General features: G+C 33.8%; 1 protein-coding gene across 1 annotated transcript in view; it reads right to left on the bottom strand.

Annotated features, from left to right (window-relative positions):
• Nucleotides 1–727: 727 nt before the first annotated feature.
• Nucleotides 728–22,614, bottom strand: part of YTHDC2 (YTH N6-methyladenosine RNA binding protein C2) — a gene marked incomplete at both ends in the record, with an annotated part of 76,448 nt that continues 54,561 nt past the window's right edge. Inside the window, 12 exons of the mRNA XM_080689001.1 lie at nt 728–808; nt 1,947–2,129; nt 2,738–2,941; nt 5,989–6,166; nt 11,377–11,669; nt 13,489–13,598; nt 15,064–15,259; nt 15,664–15,869; nt 17,406–17,532; nt 19,827–20,099; nt 20,387–20,506; nt 22,068–22,173. Coding sequence (XP_080545127.1) covers nt 728–808; nt 1,947–2,129; nt 2,738–2,941; nt 5,989–6,166; nt 11,377–11,669; nt 13,489–13,598; nt 15,064–15,259; nt 15,664–15,869; nt 17,406–17,532; nt 19,827–20,099; nt 20,387–20,506; nt 22,068–22,173 — 2,077 coding nt within the window. The remainder of the gene's footprint in view (nt 809–1,946; nt 2,130–2,737; nt 2,942–5,988; nt 6,167–11,376; nt 11,670–13,488; nt 13,599–15,063; nt 15,260–15,663; nt 15,870–17,405; nt 17,533–19,826; nt 20,100–20,386; nt 20,507–22,067; nt 22,174–22,614) is intronic.

The following is a 22,614-nucleotide window of genomic DNA, read 5'->3' as shown; positions in this document are numbered from 1 at the left end:
CCAGGAATAAAACTTAACAATCTGATCTGACTAAAGGCAGGGAAATCTATGCCTTTCTTCAGATTTAACTATTTCATAATTGCAGAAAAAGAACATCCCTCCTTTTTTGCTTTAATGTGTATTGGGTTAAAAATGGCAGAAAGAATAGCCCTTAATTAGCACACACTTTTGTTAAAGAGGATATTTTTAAAATATGGTAGTTTGTGTTTGTTTGGTTTTTAAAGATGAATCAAGAGTTGGCTCTTCTAAAATGGTGCTTTTATGTAGTACTGATATATTTAGAACTTTCCTGCATTACAAAGTATTTAATAAGAGTTGTAACTAAATGTTTTAAAGTCATGTTTAACTTCAAATTAAGTTTGATTAAAACAATCTCTATTGTACCAAATAATGAAACTATTTTATTTACAATAAACATATAATTAGTAAACATTACATAATCACTCCCAATAATAACTATAAAAATTCAAAAGATCATTTTCTCATATATAAAGATGGTAATTCTGAAGCAAAATTCCAAACCAGAAAAGCCCATTCATGACACAGTGAATCTCAGGGTCTGGTAGTCAGTGCACTCAATGGTTGTAATAAGCATGATGTTCTTATGCAGCCAAGAGTTCTAAAAAATTGAAAAATAAATAAATAAATAATCTGAAAGTCATCCTAATATCCTAATAGTAATAAATACTGCTAGTACTCAAAAGTCAAGTGTGGTATAACCTGAGAGTCAATCAGTTGTAGTTTTTTCTCCCAATGGAAGGCGTTCCCATAACTGGAGCAACTGTTCACCAACCTGAGGTTCTAGTTCCTAAATAGATCAAAAGTCAAAATAAACATATAAATAACTAGACTTAAAATTTCAGTCACCAAAATATAAAATTTATAAAAAAGGAAAAAAAAAACTCATCTTAAATTTCACTGTTTTTACCAAAACATGCTAATATCACATGGTAATCATTATTCTAATTATTTGCTTTAAAATATATGGAGCAGACTTCTAAGACTGTAGCTAATCTGAGAACATCTCAACTTTCATGAGAAAATAGCAACAGGTTTCCATGGAGTCCTAAAATTCTGTCTAGAAATAACAAATTTTGTTTCTAACAGAGATTTAGCAAAAGTGTTCAACTTTGAGTTTCCAAAGGTTTCCTATAAAACCTAGCACTATTAGCTGTTTTAAGTGGTTTTTTCAAGAAATTATCTTAAGTGACTAAATATTCTTATCTTAGGAACTTATTTCAAAATCATTATTATAAAACAAAAAAGGTTATTACACAATTGAAAAGAATGCCACTTTAAAATCCTATAGCATGATACCTCTGATGAGTACTTAAAGAATGGTGACCAAAAGTGAGCCATACTGGCTCAAAAAAATTATTAGCCATGTAACCTTGAAACAAAATTAAACTGAGTCTATTTTCTTTTACATAAAATCGGACTAATAACTTATTCATAAGAACTAAACTATATAAAGCAACTAGAACAGTTCTGGCACTCTATGTTAATTCCCATCACTGTAACTAGCTTTAAATACAAATACAAAGTATCATAAAGGCAAAACAAAATGTAATAAAAATAAGTAAGTTGTTACATACTTAAAAAAATTAGTTAAAACCAAAAAGAAATTAAATACTGTCATCTTCAGATTTTAACTAAATAAACTCAAAATTGCAGTTCTGATCATTTTAGTAAGACAAGAGGAATCTCATTAAGTGATTTATGAAAGATTTCATACATGTAATGATAGCACAAAGCAAAATTTACAAAATGTTTAAAAAGCAATGAGTTGTATGACACATTTTCAATTAACTTTTACCATTTTTTATAAATCAAAATCAGGTTCCCATGTGATTATGGAATATACAATTTGTCTTTGTACATCTTCTAAGTACTACATAATGACAAAACAAAAAAGTAAAAGAAAAAAATTAAATGCCAGTATGTACCTGCCCATCTCTGCTTATCTGCACTTTCTTGTTGTCATTCCAAGGATTGAGTAGATGATGTGCAAACTGAAAGGGAAGGCTTTCTTTTCTTATCCACTCCACCTTAAATACTCCTCCTAGTCCAGCTGAGCCCCAATCCTGGCTCTTCTCCCTTCCTATCTCTGAAGACATCCTAGAAAATCCCTGTAAGTAAAATAAGGGGAAATAGAGGCAAAGATAACATTAAGATCTATAAATCTAATTTTACTGATAAGGCTGAGTTTTTTTTTAAGGTAAAGATGAAATATAAAAGTCATATACACTTAGCCAAAGCAACAAAAAACTATAATTTTTATAAGATTTATCACCAAATAGACCAATTGAGGCCTTATATAATTTCACTTTCTAGTAGTTTCTAAATAATGCAGCAATAGTTCTGTGTCCATACTTACTACATACCTAATGAATACAACCAAGCCTCTCAACTTGTATTTTTACAAAATAATTAGTATTAAATAAAAAATTCATTATTTTAATAAATTCAGATATATAGTAAGTCATGAAAAATTAAACATGGTTTCTTCATTGTCAATACTGACTGCATTTTATTACTTTTAATTCACCTGAGAATTAGTAAGTGTAAAGTTGTCTCCTGAAGGAAAAACTGAAAACCAGAAAGGCTCTGTTAAGACAAGGCAAAAACAAAGGGATCCCAGTACTAACATCCCCTAAAAGAGATGAAGCCAGAGTTTGTTTTGTTTGTATCTGTATGGTACAGGATAAGCCCATTTCACTTTTTCAGGATGGCTCACCTGGAAATGTCCAGATCCTTGAACAGAAAATACCAAGTAAACCATGCTGCTTTCCCAAAAGGCTCGGTTTAGCTTCCGCTCATTACTAGGGGTTGTAGACCAGATACCCTTCTGTTGAGAAATTTCAAGGTTTCTCAGATTGCTACTCTTCATTATGAAGTATCGAATAGGCATGTTTGGTCTTGGTGAAGGAGATTTTGAGCCCTATAAAAGAATGCATAAGTTCTTGAAAGGTAATTTGACCTTTCAAAACGAGTAGGCTCCATTAATTAACATCTTCAAAAACACATAAACCAAGTATTTTTTACCAAATATTCAATGAATGCAAATAGTTCTAATCATGCCTGAAAGCGTATACAAGGATCAATCAAAATGAAGTTAAAGATCCAAAACAAGTACTCATTTCTGAAGCATTCTAAATGCTTCATCAAGAAAGAACCCTGTATTATCAACTTTGATTTATATTCCAAATGTTGTTTCAGAAAATGTTAATCAACTCTCATATCCTGAAAACAAAACTAAGATAGTTCCAGGTTACTGCCTGAAAGCAGTTTCCAGGTGACACACAGAAACAGAGTTCAGTAATCTCACTGGATTGCAAAGATAGAGACTGGACTTTAGAGAACAAAGTGGCTAGAATTTGCATGACAATGTATCAAATGAAAGGCATTACCTAGAAAGAGAGCTCCAAGGATAATGCACAAGAATTTTAGCTAATTACGGTCCTGAACATGACTAGGAGTGGGGAGAGTGGTAAGACTAAGGAAAGATCTGAAGAAAAGTAGTCAAGGTGTAACAAATTCCCAAAGCTCACATGTGGCTAGGAATTATACCATATAATCCTTGAACAGAACAGAGAACTTGCAAAACACAGAGCACTGGTCACACCTCTGTACTAAAACTAGATTAATACCAGAATGAACACTGTTCTGAACCAACTGTAATACTGCTTACAATGATATCTCAAAAAAATTAAAATGACTGCAACTAAACTGACTCTTAACCATCCATACTATAAAAAAATTAACTCAATATAGATCATATATCTAAATGTAAGAGCTCTTACTAAGCACTTTTAGAAAAAGATATGAGAAAATTTGTTAGCTTAGGCAAAAATTTAAGACACAAAACATATGAATAATATTAGAAAAAAATGATGAAATAGAATAAAAATAAAAAACAATTAGCAAGCCAAAGACTTAGAAAAAGTTGTAAAATTCCCTAATGTACAGTAATAAACATATCAAAGTCAATCACTAAGCCAAACATGAGAAGGAGGGAGGGGGGAGGGAATGGGGTGGGAATTAGGTAAGGGCTAACTGGGTGATGTATGCATGTATGCCTCTACCATCTTGTACTCCACTTAAGATGTACGACTACAATGCATCAATAAAAAAACTTTTTAAAAAGTTGTAAAATATATACAAATATGATTTGTACCTTAAATACATAGAAAACTTAATAAAAGATAACCAATAAAACAAAAATATGAAGACATCCTTCAAAGACTAGATACAGAATGACAAAGTATAGGAAAGATGCTGAATATCACTACTCGTTGAGAATTGCAAATTACAAGTACAATGTCCATATATGCCTCTACCATCTAGTACCCCATTAAGATATATGACTACAATGCACCAATAAAATATTATTAAAAACAATATATCTACTAGAGTGGCTAAAATTACTAAGACTAATAATGCCAAATTATTTATTTGACAAAATAAATGGAGTAAATATACTCTTATACATTGTTGGATAGAATGCAATATAATATAGCCATTTTGCAAAATAGTAGGGTAGTTTCTTGTAAAATTACACCCACAGTTACTACACAAGTCAAAAATCCTACTCTAAGATATCTGCCTCCAAACAGAAAATAGACAGATTTATATTAGCAGCTTTATTCATAAGAGTCAAAAAGAAGAAACAACCCAAGTGTCCATCAACTGGTCAACGGGTAAACAAACTGTGGTTTATCCATACAACAGAAAATACTACTCAGAAATAAAAGTAATTAGTAATATACTCAACAATATGATGAACTCCAAAAGCATTATATTAAGTAAAAACATCAGACACAAAAAGTTACGTTCACATGTTTCTTCAAAAGTGTTCAAAAGTTTCTATTTACAGAAAATTCTAGAAAAGGCAGAACTCCAAGGACAGACAGCAGATCAGTAGTTTCTGGGACCTAGAATGATGGAAATGTTTTCTGTACATGGCTGTGATATAGTTCCATAATTCCATAATGTGGTGTAGTTACACAATTACATATATGTTTGTCAAAATTCACTCAATTGCACAGTTTATATTGGTAAATTCTATGTGTAAGTAATACCTTAATAAAGTTGTTTAAAAATAAACCAAAAACCTAAGAATGCAAATACAGGTAAATATTTCTTTCTCTTTTTTTGTGGGTCTGAGGATGGAACCCAGGGGCATTCGACCTCCGAGCTAAATCCCCTGCCCTATTTTTTCTTCTTTATTTTGAAACAGATCTCACTAAGTTGCAGAGGGCCTCACTAAGTAGATGAGGCTGTCGGCAAACTGTGATCTTCCAGTCCCAACCTCCCAAATACTGGGATTACAAGCATACGCCACCACGCCCAGCACAGGAAAACATTCTTTTCCATTTATTTAACAAGTGTTTCAGCAGATGTTTTCACCAAAATACATGTATTTAAATAATTAATAATTGCTTACTTATTTAGATACTAATAGCACAGAAAATTAAACACATTTGAGACATAGAAAATCATTTATATACAAAATTTTTAAAGATACCCTATATCAACATTTCCTATCTTCCTAATGCTAACCTGTCTTCTGCATTTTATTGTTTTATTTTTGTGTATTTTATCATAAATATTAAATTTCAGAAATCAGTTAAGAATTCAAGGAAACTAATTTTTCAATTCTGAAATTATAAAACAATTAAGATAATCTTTTTTGTTTTAACCAAAAAGGTTTTAAAGAAATAAAACACAAATAATGAACTGCCTAGCTACATACCAATAGTATATCATGTGTTATTTAATATATGTTAAGATGGTAAGAATTAGAAATATTTGGAAAGCAGGGAAAAAAAATTTACTCCAAGTGTCTCCAATATGCCAGGCCTGAATTTATATCTAGTACAGACTCAACAATTTGGAAAGTAGAAGCTTTTATACTTTTGTTTAAATATATAGCATTAGATGTGCTATAAATCTGTTCTTTACTGCATCTGCTTTTAGATACTCTACCTTTCCTGAGGATGGAGGAGAAGGACTAGCACAAGGACTAGGGTAACTACTGCTATCTGTAGACTTCACAGAAGATTGATCTGACCGGTCATCAGTGCTTCGTTTAGGATGTAAAATTCCTCTATCTTTGTACTTCTGAGGTGGGTGTAATGCTGAAGATGGAGATTTCATCAATACTCTTGAGCAAGAAAGAGGAAGCAAAAATAAATTATATTTAAGTTTATAATACTTTTGATTGATATTTCAATCAAAAGGCCCAATGATATAATGAGGTATGGAATATTATTTTAAGAGGAAATTCCATTTTCCTAGTACATTTACAAATTAGGAAATGTCTAGATTGCGCTGAGGGTGTGGGTGTAGTTCAGTAGTGGAGTGCTTACCTAGAATACATGAGGCCCTGGGTCACTCCCCAGCACCTCAAGGAAAAAAAGAATAAGCTGCTGGGCTATAAGGATCCACTTTTAAAATGAGGCAAAAATATATTTTTTAAAATATACAAAAAACAGAAAGAATACTTGGTAAAACAGATTTTTAAAGAACACCAAAAAAATTATAGTGTGGTGAAGTGAAAAGAACAATGAACTGAAGCCATGAAATACAGATTTCTACAATTATAAATCACAACTAACTCTATATTTGATCTTGAGCAATTCTTATATGTGCTTTCATTTATCTCTTCAATTAAACAATTATTCTAAATAAACTCTTAAGATTTTCTATCCTAAAATTCTAGGATTAAATGGCATGAACATACTATTTGGAAATTTTATAGTTTTTTAGAAAGTACAGTTTTTTTTCACTGTACTTTCTAAAAGTACAACCAGACTTTTATTTCCTGTTTACAATACAAAGTTCATATCAGCTACAAAATATTCTCCAAAAAAACACTGGATGTAATCATGCTTGATGGCTAACTACCAGTTTACATGAAATACAGAGAATACAGCAATAAATGATGCCAAGAGGAAACAGACAAGTCCAGAATGTGAGTCATTTCACAGTATGCCAACTTAATATCAAAAAAGAAGAAATACTTAAAATCTCACAACAGACTCAAAAACCTTGATAACCAAACACAATCCCTGAATGCTGATTAAAGAAATTCATAGTTTGATCTTAGGGGGTAGGGTAAGACTGTATTTTAGGGGGTAGGTAACTATATTTTAAAGATACAAGAAAAATGCCCCTATTCTTAAGAAATGAATATTTACATATGGAAAGGTAAAATGACCTGCTGTATGGGATTTCCCTTGAAATATGTGAAGCAAAAACAGAAAGGAAGAAAGGAAGAAAAAATTAAATTTAGGTAGATTAATCAAATAGATGAGAAAGTCTTGGTAACTGTTGAATGTAGGCTTTACTACTGTGTCTCTTTTACTCTTCTCCATTTAATGATAGCTATTATAAATTTAAAACAAAAACAAGCCGGGCATGGTGGCACATGCTTGTAATTCCTGTGCTTGGGAGGCTGAGACAGGAGGATCACACAGGTTCAAAGCCAGCCTCAGCTACTTAGTGAGGCTCTCAGCAACTTAGTGAGACCCTGTTTCCAAATAAAATATAAATAGGTCTGGGAGTAGAGCCCAGAGATAGAAAGCCCCTGGGTTCCACCCCCAGTACCACCAAAAAAATATAAAAAATAAAAAAATAAAATAAACAGGCCTTTAGTAATTCATGTTTCCACAGTCTTGCAATTATAATTACTCTGTCTTCAAGACAAATTAAAGAGTATGCTCCACAATTTGCTTCTCTAAAGAGAAGATATGGTAATATATTAGATCCAGTATTATTTCACAAAGAAATAAAAAAGCTAACATCTAAAGACAGTGAACTGAAATCTAATGAATTATCTTGTTACAACCACTTACATTCCATAATTCTTACCCTGGAACCTAACTGACCTGAAAACTAGGAAATAGAACTTAAATGAGGGTAAAATCTTACTAAAATTAAAATTATGTGGGCTGGAAATGTAATCCAGTGGTAGAGCACTTACCTAGTGTGCAAAATACCCTATGTTCAGTCCCCAACTCTACCAAAACTAAATTAAAATCATATTCTCAATGGAACTAAATGTCCAATTCTGTGGTTTTCAAATTGGTCTTTTGCTGTGAGATAAATTCTACTTTTTCTCTTTCTCATATTTGTCTTTCCCCAAAAACTTCATTAAGATAGAAATGAAGAGGTCCCAATAACCATTCCATCTAAATTTTCATTTAAGATCAGAGTTCTTATATAGACACAGTGTCAAGATTATCTAACTTCCCTTATAGAAAAAACAAACATTTTTCCTTTGCTATCAAAAGCACTATTCAGAAAATGACATGTAAAAGAAAAATGGTTTAATTTTAGGAAGAAATATGGGCAACTGTTATTAACAGTTTCTATATTAAGTAAAGGAAGGCTTTTGTTATATAATCTATACATGTTGCCTTCCTAGAGTAAAAATTCTAACTATAAAGAAATAATCTCACAAGATTATAACTTCTCCCCTTGAAAATAAATATCACTAAAGGAGTGATTACTATTGGCTAGGAAGGGTAGGTAAGAGAGGGGATGTTTAGAGAGATTGGATAATAGGTATCAAAACAGACAGAAGAAATAAATTCTAGTGTTCTACAGCACAATAGGGTGATTATAGTTTATAACAAGCTATTAGGTCTTTTATGAAGAGAGGAGTCTGAAAACTTCAAACATAAAAAATGATAAGGATATGGAAATGCTAATTACCCTGATTTGAGCATTACACACTGTATACATGGTCTGAAACATCACACTATGCCATAAATATTACAACAATTATGTGTTAACTGAAAAAGAAAAAACACTTGGAGGATCAAAAAATAAAATAAGTCTTCCTAAGAGTCCTTATCTTATTTCTCACCAAACTACATATCCTTCAAGCCTTTCTATTAAAATCACCAGAAGTCTGAAAGTAGATACAATTCTGTATCCCACTATTCAACAGGTAAAAGAATAAACAGTGAAAGACAATAGCTTGCAAAGAAATTTAAAAGGCTCAAGTTATTATCACATTTAGAAAATGAGTTTACAGGCTGGGCGTGGTGGCACACGCTTGTAATCCCCACGCTTGGGAGGCAGAGACAGGAGGATCGCGCAGGTTTGAAGCCAGCCGTGCACGCTGGCTTAGGAGACCCTGTTTCCAAATAAAAATGTAAAAATAGGTCTGGGAGTATAGCCCAAAGGTAGAAGGGCTTCCAGGAACCTCAGTACCACCAAAAAAAAAAAAAAAAAGAAGAAAAGAAAAAAAAAGAAAAGAAAAGAAAAGAAAAGAAAATGAGTTTACAGCCAGGCGTGGTGACACATGCTTGTAATCCCAGTACTTGGGAGGCTGAGACAGTTTCTCAGCCAGCCTCTTAGTGAGACCCTGTTTCAAAATAAAGAATAAAATAGGACTGGTGGCGTAGCTCAGAGGTGAAACACCCTGGGTTCAATCCCAACACCACAAAAAAGAAAAAAAGAAAAGAAGTTTATAAGATAATCAAAAGTTTCTAAAATGTAGCATCATACTTTGTAATTTTATCTTCTATACGCCTGTTTTTATTAAAATGAGCATCTATTATTTTCATAAAAAAGAGAGCTTTATATCTAAAAATGTACGCATTAGATAGGCTTGGTGGCACATGCCTGTGATCCCAGTACTTGGGAGGCTAAGACAGGAGGGTCACAGATTAGAGGCCAGCACCAGCAACTTAGTGAGACCCCATTTCAAAAAAATAAAATAAAATAGAGCAGGAGTGTAGTTCAGATGTAGAATGCCCCTGGGTTCAATCTCTAGTACTACAAAAAATAAAAATATTTGTGTGTGTGTGTGTGTGTGTGTGTGTGTGTCTCCAATATTGCTATAGATCTAACAAGTCTTTGTAGGAAAACTACCACATAACAATTTATATGAAAATGGAATTCTCACATCCTGAACAGCCAATGCCCAAAAAATATTCAGAACAATATTTTCAAAAAGCGAAGAATGTTTAAATCGAAAATGTACTTTTAGTCTTTACCTTTTTTTCTCAGGAGGTTCTCTAGACCAGAAAAAAAGGTTCAGGCACACACATTATAAGCTTTTCTTACAAACTGGCTGAATGATCTTAAAGAACTTGGAAACCAGTATTTTTATTTCTCTTCACTGAAGTCTCAACAGACAAGCCTTTATACTTAATAATTAAAAAATGTAAAATGTAATCAAAGGTATTAAAAACTCATATTTCATGTCTGCTGAGAGCAAACACGAAATTTTGCTTAGGTTGCTGAGAGCCTCACCCAATCGCTAAGGATTGCTTTGAACCTGCAATTCTCCTGTTTCAGCCTCCCAAGTACTGAGATTACAGGTGTGCATCACCTTGCCCAGCTAACCAGAAATATTTCTGAATCATGACCAATGATTCATTACAAACATTATTACATTACTAAAGTACATTCTTATATAAAGTTATAAAAAGTCTTTGATTTTGGAGGTGCCAGGGATCAAATCCAGAGCCTCAGACTAGAAAAACACTCTAACCACTAAAATAGATCATCTTAACAATCATTTAATAAAAACATCACAAATAATTGTAAACTACTAGAAAGAATAAAGAATTTGGCCAAACTGTAACAAATTTTTACACATGATAGTAAATTTATATACTTATTTACTATATGTCTCCTGCTGTAAGATGTAAAATTAGTGAAGTAAGAGATCTTATATCTTTGTTTCTGCTCACTGCTATATTCCCCAAGTCAAGAGTACAAGTATTCTTGCCATAAGGTAAGGCTTATGGGAAAGTTGTTTAACAACCATAGCCAATATTTCTCACTGCAGGGAAAGGAAAAACATCACTTGACAAGTACCAACCAAAACATATATTTTAGAATGTTACTATCTTTCTTTCCTTTTTTTTTTTTTAGAGACCTTAAATTTAAGAAAACTGGAGGCCAGGTATGGTGGCGCACGCTTGTAATCCCTGCGCTTGGGAGGCAGAGACAGGAGGATTGCGCTGGTTCAAAGCCAGCCTCGCTAGCTTAAGAGACCCTGTTTCCATATGAAAAACTATAAAATAGGTCTGGGAGTGTAGCCTGGAAGTAGAAGGGTTTCCAGGAACCCCAGTACCACCAAAAAAAAAAGAAAAAAGAAAAGAAATCTAGAAATGAAATATCTGTACTTTTTCCTAAAAAGAATGACTTTGTTAAATAATTCATTCATAAATGCCAATAACTTGGAAGTCCTTAGTACTTGTAAGAACTATATATTTTATGAGCAAAAAATTCTTGCCACTTATTGTAATCATTTTATGTATCTTAGATTATAAGAAAGTAATTATCAAACATTATAATTCATTTTCCTGGAGAAAATATGTCCCATTTAAATAGAATGCCATAATTTACCTTTCTCCAGTAGTAGGCTCATCAGAAAATTCAGTATCTGCTGAACTTTTCCTACTATTGTTTGATCTCCACGATGACGCCAAAGGAAGTTCTTCTGAAGACATAGGCCTTGGCCGCTGGCCAATTCCAGATGGCTGCTGTAAGCCTGCAGACTGTTCTTCTGTGCTTAAGACAGCTATAATTGCTCTTATGGTAGCTTCATCAACTTGAGACCAGGGTTTAGATGGAGCTCTCATTCGGCGTAAAAATAAGCTATGCCACTTCTGTCTTAGCTGCAGCAATAAACTGGCTGCCTATAATAAGAGCATCCTTTATTCAAACAGATATAAGCTAAATTCCTATCACATATATAAGATACTTAATTTGTTTAGTAGTTAAGATATGCAACTGTTTCCAAATAATGTATTTCATATTTAATATAATTTACTATTCATATCATTCATTTGGTTGCATGAATAAAGTAAAATGTCTTATTCACCATATTCTACGCACTTAGCAAAATCAAATGAAAGTTTAATAAGAGAGACAGGCAACAATGATTATGGTGGAGTGTGATTTAATTCTGAATAAGTAGTTGCAAAGCAAATAAAGAGAAATACATTCAGTTCTTTAGTATCACAAAATATCCAAATGATGATGTCCAGAAGGCCTAAAGATATAAACTTGGGAACTTTGGTGCATGCACACATGGTTACAATCTACATATAGAGGTAAGGTTCCCAGGGAAACCTTACCTCTCGATTGTTGAGAAATCGAGAAGAAAAAAGCAAAGCACGGAGAACCAGAGATTTTGAAATTTAAGGAAAAAATGTATACATCAGAATGAGTGAAACAAGTTAGAAGGAAAGACTATAGAGTAAGGACTGACTTGACAGTAACTAATGATTAAAAAGTTGAGGCAAGAGTGAAGAGAAAGAATGAGAAAGGGCAGGACTACAAAAAGGAGGTTAGGGATAATAGTAACAAGTGCTAGAGAGAAGTTATCAAGACTGAAGGACACAGTTGACCTTGGCAAGTAGTATTTCACTGAAATGTAGGGTAGAGTTGGTGGGAATGGGAATCCAACTGCAGTAGGTTGGAGTGATAAATTAATAGAAAGAATTTTAAAAAGTAAGTAAATTTAGCCAGTGTTGGCTGACATCTTGTTTGCCTTCCAAAAATGGATATAAAATGATCTAGTACTTGGGAGGCTGAGACAGGAGGATCACAGGTTCAAGGACACCCTTAGCAAGTGTGAGACTCTTGGCAATCTAGCAAGACCCTGTTTCAAAACAAAAAATAAAAAGGGCTAAAGGTTTAGCTTGAAGCAGAATGCCACTGGGTTCAATCTCCAGTGCTTATGACGAAGGAAAGAAAAGAGGAAGCTGGAGAAAGGCAAAGAGGGAGGGAGGGAAGAAGGGAGAAAGAGAGGGAATTAAGAGAGGCTTATGATTTGAAAAGAAATATTTATTCTTCCTAATTCAGAGGTATACAAAAACAGAAAATAGAATGAACTACATTTTTCACAAAAACAGTTATACAAAGTAAAAGGAGTTCTTGTATGCCCAATACTCATTTTTTATATATCCAGAAATATTCAAATATTACTGCTGTAATTTGAATGTTTTCCCCCTCTAAAAATTCAGATTGAAACTTAATCCACAATTAAGGCATATTGGGAAGAGTGAATTTTGAGGAGATGACTGGTATGAGATTCCCTTACAAATGGACACTTCTTTTTGCCATGCAAAGGACAGAGAAACCTTGCAAAGGCCAAAGGGTAAGGTGCCATCTTGAAAGCACTGAATAGTCCTCACCAGCAATTGATCTTGAACTTCCCACATTCTAGAACTATGAGAAATAAATTACCTAGTCTGTGGTATTCTGCTATAGTAGCACAAATGGACTAAGACAATAACTATGCAAAACTACTAAGCCACACCTAGGTTTTTCAAGTCCTCTGTTAGAAAAAACAATACAGCAGAAAATATACACAGAACCTATGAAAACTGAAAAAACAAGCTGTATTCTCTAATACTAAAGACTCAATACTAAAGAAAATTTTTATCATACTACATATCAATTCATACTAACTAAATGAAGAAAATTATTACCTATTAAAAAGCGACTTACCTCTGGCTCTAGTTTGAAGTTGAGCCACTCATCAAGTTTCAAAGCCGCCAAATTAGCAGTAGTTCTATCCTCCATTTCACTATCACTACTGTCGTTCGGAATGCCATCCCCTGTTCCAATACATATTGAAAGAGTAAATCACGTTTACCCTTACATCATAACAAGACAGTAAGCAAAAGAGATGAATGACATCATGGTACTCACTACCCTATGTAAATCTACTTTGGGCTTCTCTTGCACTGACTATGGCCTACAAATCCATGCCGCCCTTTCAACCTTATCTCATCGCTGACCAATGTGCCCCAATCATATGGCCTGACAGTTCTTAAATTATGTCCTAGTATCCAATCTTAAAGTTTTCTATTTTGCTCCACCTATAGAACATTTCTGCTTCTCTGTTTAGCTAGTTTCCTCTCATACTTTGAGTCTCAATTTAAGACTCATTCCCTCAGACCAACTTGCCTGGGCTCTCTTTCTAAAGTAAGTCACCTGTAAGGCAGTCCTCTTTTTATTTCCCAGATAGCATTATGAAGATTATCACTTATTTACTGTCTACTGCCTCCACTGTGTAAAGTCCTCAGTATAGAAGCATCCTGCTTCTCTTATGCCTTCAATAATTAGCATAGTATCTGACAAATATTTACAGAATCACTTAGTAGCAAAAACTTAAAAATCATCAAAATGTCCAACTCTAAAGAAACATTATATATGCATTATGTCACTTCAGATAGAGCATTGTGCAGCCATGAATATGAAACATTAAAAATCTATTAAATAGTCTGAAGCTGGGCACAGTAACACATTTGTTTGTTTGTTTGTTTGTTTGTTTGTTTGCTTTTCTGTGGTATTGGGGGTGGAACCCAGGGGCTTTTCTACTTCCATGCTATACTCCCAGACCCATTTTATAGTTTATTTTGGAAACAGGGTCTCATTAAGTTGCTAAGAGCCTTACTAAGTACCTATGGCTGGCTTCGAACCTGTGTGATCCTCCTGTCTCAGCCTCCCAAGTACTGGGATTACAAACGTACGCCACCATGCCCAGCTCACACACTTTTAATCTCAGTACTTGGGAGGATGAGAAAGGAGGACCTCAGGTTCATGGGCAGCCTAAGCAACATAGTAAGACGCTCAGCAACCAAGTAAGACCCTGTTTCAAAAATAAAAACAAAAATTATGATATAATGAAGATAGTAAGCTACAAACAGTATGAGAACAATAATTTTAATTATGTAAGCAAGTAGAAAAAGTATTAAAGATGTTTTCTTAGGATAATGGGATTATTACTAGCTATTATTATTCTTTTAAAAATTCCCTTTATGTTAAATTGCCTTTTAAATTAATGTGGAAAACAAACTTCTTCCCATCTATGAGATTAGTAAAAAATGTTCAAGTGATGTCAAGATAACTCAGAAATCAATTTCATGAACAGTGGTATACCTTAATTATTTCCCAGCCATCTCACTATATCAAAAGTGGGCTATTGCTATATAAATTTTTGTCATTTAACAATTTTTTTGCCTATGTTACAAAATATCTTTCATTTCAAACAGAATTTTTTCTTTATAATGCATTTACCTCTAAAGGATGAAGGTTCCTGAAGAGCATTACTTGCCAACCTAGCTGGACCACAGAATACCAATATAGTGACAGGTGTCACTGCTGAACAACATCTAATATTTGCTATTCTATGAGCCCTGGTCATTTCATCATAAATAAGCCAATCTGTGGGCAGTGCCTGGATTGCTGCAGCTTGACCATTGGCTGGTGGAATCTATTAGGAAAATAAATCAAAGCATTGTTAACTGTATTTATCACTTAATTTGCTGGGAATACTTTTAAAATATAAAAATTTCCTTGATAAAACAGATGATGTATATTAGTATCCAAACAAATATTAAAGTCACTGTTCAAGTAATTTGCATAAAAGACTTCATTATTCTTCCAGCATTACCTCTTCCAATTATATTATGCATTCAAATGTTTATTCTAATACTTAACTATATATATGTTATATATGTTTACACACACACACACACACACACACACACACACACACACACACACACACAAAACTGATTTCTTAAAGCAGGTAGGTTTTTGTAGCATTTTTCTTTGACCTTCTATTACCTAAAATCATTTTCATTTGAAGCCCTGAGAGTATTAAACATGTTTTACCTTTTTATATTGAGGTTGACTGAGAACTGAAGTGGGATGAAATCGTACTTTTTTCTCCTTTGGCCCTGTCAATACTACATTCTCTCTGTCCACATGTACCAAGTTAGGATACATGCCTGCCACCAACGCAGCTTTAACAACAGCCCAATTTTCAGAGTTTGTGTTAACATCCCGAATATCACCACCACCTCGTGCTCTAACAAAACCTAAAGAAAAAAAAAGAAAAACCCAAAAAACAACTTTTTCTATTATGCAAAGGCACTTTAAAATATGTGTATTTTTATTAAAAAATTGTATAGCTCATGAGTTTAATGATATTCCAATCCCACAATTAATACAATCTGTTCTGAAAAGTCTAATATATAAAACCAATACAAAAAAGTTTAAATCTGTTCAGGCTAGAGTAAGTGCAATATTTATTGGAGACTTAAGGAATTTTTTTAAATGTACATTCTTGCAATAAAATTCTATCAGCTGTTATCAGAAACTTAACTTCAACCAGGCATGGTGGCATATGCCTGTAATCAAAGTACTTGCAAGGCTGAGACAGGTAGATCACAGGTTCACGGCCAGCCTCAGCAACTTAGTGAAATTCTGTTATAAAATAAGGTGGCTCACACTTATAATCACAGCGCTTAGAAGGCTAAGACAGGAGGATCGCACAAGTTCAAACCCAGCCTCGGCTAATTAGTGAGGCTCTCAGCAACTAAGTGAGACCCTGTTTCCAGATAAAGTATAAAATAGGTCTGGGAATATAGCTTGGAGGTAGAAAAGGCCCTGGGTTCCACTCTACCCTCAGTATCACACACACAAAAAAAAGAAGTAAAATAGGCCTGCAGTGTAGCTCAGAGGTAGAATGCTCCTGGGTTCAACCCCTAGCACACACCCTAGCACACACACACACACAAAATTTAGAAACTTCTTCTGACTGGTATTAATATGTTTTGGTTATGATGGTGTTAATTCTGGAGGTTAAGTCAAGGAAATATACACATATACTATTCTAGTTTAAATTTTTTAAATCTTTCATATTCTCCAGCTGAAACAATTCTAATTTTCTGGTTCTTTCCTTATATTATTTTGGCACGTCAGCTATTCCATGCAACTCAAAAAAAAAAAAAAAAAGCTAGAATCCTTACAAATAATCAAGTGGCTTCAAATAGTTACCAGTTGTGTTCTAAAAACAAAAACAGCATTCATATTAATTTATTCAAATTTTCATATTTACTTTATAGAACTAAAATAATGGTTCATTAATATAAAAAATAGCTGTAAGTTTTTGGCCAGCCTCAGCTAGTAAGGTTCTCCACAACTTAATGAACTCTGTTTAAAAAAATAAAGAATAAAATGTAGGGCTGGGGTATAGCTCAGAGGTAGAATGTCCCTGGGTTCAATCCCCAGTTACTACAAAAAAAAAAGTCTCCCTACATTGCTGAGGCTGTCACTCCAACTTGTAATTCTCCTATTAGCCTCCCAAGTACTGAGATTATAGGCATTCACCACCACACCAGCTCAAAAGGATATAAATTGTGTGCATATAATTCTCAATTATAGCTTCTACAGTATCATTTTCATTAACAAGCAAATGTTGAAGTCAAGTAGATGTATAAAAATCAGTCCAAAATATATAACATATACACATGATATGATAAAAATAATAGGAGCTAGCATCAGTTAGCACCAGAAATATAATGAAGGGTACTCTAAGCAGTTTAAATAGTTTCTTTGGGGGAAAACTTTACCTGATGCTCGAAGTTGACCAAGCAACTGTGTTCTCATGCCTATAATTATTTCCATGGTAGCTTGTGAAAGAAAGTTTTTTTCACAAAAAGCTCGCTCCCAACCATCACTCCGTGCTTTCTGCCATGCCTATACAGAAAGATTACATATCAAGACATATTTATAAATCATTTCTTGGTGAGGCAACAAGTAAGTTAAAACCACTACATTAATCACTCAAGGTCAATTCTTATTCTAGTTATTCTATAAAATCTAAGATTTTATGATCAAGCAAAATTTATTATTAATTTGTATTCATTCAAATGCTAAACTGGACTTTTAGTTTACAAAATCCCAAAGAAATAAGTATCAAGCAACCTAAATGACCACCTTTGTAAGACTATTTACCTTCTTGGATGCATTTGCAAATTTTAAATCACAAAACTATAAAACATTTTCAACTAAATCATCGAAACATTATTATATCTTAAAAATTTTACACTAATGTAGCAATTCCCTGTGAATGAAAAGTAGGATTTCTAAAAGCCATCTGCATAAAGTATTAAAAAATTAATTATGTTTATTTCAAATAAAACAGAAAGACCAAAGCAGAAATTTATCTCACCTGCTTTTGAAGGAGCTAGGGAAAGGACAGAAATTCTACTATGAATTTCCTTCTAATTATCACTCAACCACTCTATTATATACCTATATATTATATCTAATATACCCAATTAAAAGGGATGAATCAATCATTATTTGATAATACTCATAAAAGAGCTCACAGTTACTTTTTTAAATTATATATGTGTTGGAAAAATCATGTATGCCTGTCATGGTTAGATGCAGAACACCCCCTAAAGAGCTCATGTTTGAATGCTCAGGGTTGATGCAGTTAATGGTTTCTCTAGGTGGTAATCCAGGCAGTGGGGTGTGGCTGGAGAAAATGGGCTCTTGGGATTATATATGGCTCCTCTCCCCTTCTTGCTCTCTTGCTTTCTGCCACCATAAAGTAAAAGGCAGAGCCTGTGCTCTCCCTTGCTCCACTTCCTGTTGCCATGCCCTGAGATCTGAGATCCCTGGCCTCACTTGGACTGAATCCTCAAATCCTCTTCTTGCCTCTAAATTATGTGGTCATATCTTTGAAATATAGTGAGGCCCTTTGCAACTCAGTGAGACCTGTTTCAGAATAAAGAAATAATAATTTAAAAAGGTGGCTGGAGATATAACTCGGAGGTAGAATGCCCCTGGGTTCCATCCGAAGTACCAGAAAGAAAAAAAAAAAATGCTAAGACTATCCCTGAAAAGAATATTTTATCAACAAAGTGAATTTAAAATTTTTTTTCCCCTTTGGTGGTACTGAGGGTGGAACCCAGGGGCTTTTCTACCTCCAGGCTACACTCCCAGATGTATTTTATACTTTATTTGGAAACAGGGTCTCACTAAGTTGCTGAGGGTCTAAGTAGCTGAGGCTGGCTTTGAACCTGTGCGATCCTCCTGTCTCAGCCTCCCAAGCACTGGGATAATAAACATGCACCACCACACCCAGCTAACAAAGTGAATTTTAACTACATATATATAGCCTATATTCAAAGAATTTAAGGACAAAGAATATATCTTTTCAAGAAATATTCTTTCCCATGTAACTGAATTAGTAAATTTGTAAATTATATTGATCTTCTCAGAGGCCTACAACCCTTATCTCTTCTCTTTCATTAGTTTTTAACTATAATTTTAAAGCATCTTTGCCCAAGACACAATTCAAAGAACTTAGTATCAAAAAAATAAACACGGCCAGGCATGATGGTACTTGCTTGTAATCCAGTACTTGGGAGGCTAAGACAGGAGGATAGTGAGTTCACAGACAGTCTCAGCTACTTAGTGAGGTCCTCTGCAACTTAATGAGACCTGGTCTCAAAGAATAAAAACTAGGGCTAGGGGTATAGTTCAGAGGTAGCATGCCCCAGGATTCAATCTCTAGATCCGCGAAAATAAAGCATAAATATAAATAACCATATACACATACAAAAATGAGTAAAAAAAAAAAAAAGTAGAGAAAAACTGATAATTTTAACATATTAACAGCAAAAATATATTTTTCTATGCTACAAAAATGTGATATAATAAAACAAATTATTGGAATTTCTATTAATTTTTAAATTGCTACACTTGTTCCAGAATGTTTTCTGTGAGGTTTTGTTGTTGTTGTTATTGCTTTTTGTGGTACTGGGGACTAAACCCAGGAACATTCTACCACTGAGCTTCATACCCAGCCCTTTTTATTTTTAAAATATAAAAGGATCTAAGTTGTGGAGGCTGTTCTCAAAAGTTGTGACCCTCCTGCCTCAGCCTCCTGAGTAGGCGGGATTGCAGGTATGCCCTATCATGCCCACCAGAAACATGTTTAACATAGCATATTCAGAAATAAATGACAATAATGGTACCTGGAAAGCTCTGAGAAGTGCCATATGATCACTGAAAGTTCCTGCAGTGAAACGCTTCCTACAGAGCATAGCTGCACGTTTTTGAGAGGCCTGAGTAGGCAGTACAAAAGGATCTCGATAAGCCAGTGTGCAGGCAATTGTAAGGATGGGGTCCAGACACTTTAAAACAACAGCACAAAGGACCATTTTACCAAGATGTGGTTCTACTGGCAAGTCAGCCAAATGATATCCAAGTTCAGTCAGATCTTCCCATGCATCCATTGCATCTACTGTCTAAATGAAAAGAGAAAAAAATTTGATATGACCAAAACCTGTTTAAATTTAAAACCAATAAATCAGATATAGTACCAATGTATAAATCTTTTCTTGTTAAATCTCACAAAAATATGCTATTTTGCTTCAAATATATATAAAAGAACTATACCTACTGTTTTGTCTACTAATGAGTATATTAATAAAAATATGTGATCATGCAAGATAATTTTTTAAAGAATTAGTTAAGACATATTCTCATTTGGCTTACAGTTCAAGTAAAACAAACTATTAAGAAAGACACCAACCTTGAGCATTTGTACAGCATTTCTTACAATCAAAGCTGGTGGAGGTTCAGGAGCTTTCATAAGGAAATCAGCAATGGAACAGTTAACTGGGGCTAACAACTTGGTATGTAAACAAAGTTCCTGTAAGTAAAAATAGTAAGTCATTTTGAAAACATAAATATAACAATGATTTTTGTTTTTAAGAAAATCATGAGAACTATAGTTTTTTGTTTTGTTTTTGTGGTACTGGGGGTGGAACCCAGGGGCTTTCTATCTCCGGGCTATACTCCCAGACCTACTTTTTATATTTTATTTGGAAACAGGGTCTCACTAAGTTGCTGAGAGTCTCACTAAATAGCTGAGGCTGGCTTTGAACCTGTGTGATCCTCCTGTCTCAGCCTCCCAAACACGGGAATTACAAGCATGTGCCACCACGACCGGCTAGAACTATAGCTCTTAAAGGCTCAGATTAGAAAAGAACAGTAAAGGGAACAATCTTTTTCTATGAAAAACTGGAATAATACCATACTATAGGTGCCAGAACCTTAATAAACACCCTCAATCAATTCATCACATCAAAACTATCACTGCTGCCTCTGGCAAAATTTCCCTACATAGTTCTTACATATAAAACTCAGAGTATCCCAAAAAAATAATAAATCTTGTTTTTCCTGTGTATGTGTGAAAGAAAGAAGTGTTAGCTACCTGGATGCCAAAAACATGGTCGTCCATCTTTTTTTTCTTTCTTTTGGTGGTACTGAGAGGATGGAACCTAGGAGCCGTCTACCTCCAGGCTACATTCCCAAGACCTTTTTTTCAATATTTTATTTGGAAACAGGGTCTCACTAAGTTAAGAGGCTGAGAGCCTCACTAAGCTGCTGAAGGTAGCTTCAAACCTATGATTCTCCTGTCTCAGCCTCCTAAGTACTGGGATTACGATCCTGTATCTTTCTAAAGGTATGGAAGTTAGCATCTAGCCTAACACACTAAAGAATCAAATTAATGCACTTATGGTCGTTTTCCATAGAAATAACCCAGTGTATTATTGGAAGTCAGAAAACTAAAAAAAAAAAGCAATTAATGAAGGACAGAAAATTTTAGTGAACTTAACTCCATAACTACCAAGACAATCTTAATATCTTACAAATATTTTAGTATTACATTTTGTACATTAAGAATCTATTTTGCCAGGCATAGTGGTGTACACTCGTAATCCCAGCATTTGGGAGGCTGAGACAGGAGGATCGCAGTTCATGGATAGCCTTGGCTACTAATGAGGCCCTTTGGAACTCGGTGAGACCGTTTCAAAATAAAGAATAAAAGTAGGGCTGCGAGTTAGCTTGGAGGTAGAATGTCCCTGCTTTCTCTCCCCAGTACTGCAAATGGAAAAAAAAAAAATGAAAAAGAATGTTTTCTACTGAAAATTTTAAAGGTAAACACTGTGTTGTTGAGACTCATAAAAAAAATACTAATAAACTACCCCATAATTTAAATGCACTCAAATAATTCTTTATAATTTTGAAGATTTATGAGTTAAGTTTTTCTATATATAAAAAAAATCTTGTTATGGACATATCCACCTTCATAAGATCTATTTTGTTTCCTAAACTGATTCTTTGAAATTACAAATGGTAGAAGTTGAAATAGTCCCCCCACACACACACACACAAAAAAAATTTTTTTTAATTAAATAAATTTCTACCTGTAATGGCATTCTCAAAAGTTCTGGAGTCTGAAATTCCAACATATTTTGGAATCGGAGTCTACTAAACAGTCGGAAACAAATTCCAGGTCTACATCGCCCCGCTCTTAAAAATAAAATATAAAAATAAGACTCAAAACAAAGAACAAAATAAGTGCAATGTGGGTTAGGATACAAAAAAAATGAACCAGAATTAAAACATCTGCATATGAATCTTTATTTATCCTCCATGAATCCTTTTAAACATACTTAACCTGTCTGAGACTCATTTTTTTCATTTACTGAATAAGATTCATTACTGACATACCTTCTAGGGTTATGGTAACAAGTGAAAAGAAATAATATAAATTTGTAAGAAAAGTGAAAAACAAAGCATGAATAAATAGTAATTTAAATTCAATCAAGCACTGTGCCCAGATTCATTGATTAGAATTGTGAAATTATATATTACATAATTCCAAGAGATTACCATTTATCTCATCTTACATAATTTTCTGAGAAACAGCAGAAAAATATCATGAGTAAAAGTAGTCTCTCTTCAATTCAC

The sequence above is a fragment of the Muscardinus avellanarius genome, assembly GCF_963383645.1.
Source record: "Muscardinus avellanarius genome assembly, chromosome: 1".
In the NCBI taxonomy this organism is placed as follows: domain Eukaryota; kingdom Metazoa; phylum Chordata; class Mammalia; order Rodentia; family Gliridae; genus Muscardinus; species Muscardinus avellanarius.
Note: the sequence above shows the minus strand (reverse complement) of the source record. Positions and strands in the feature narration are given on the sequence as shown.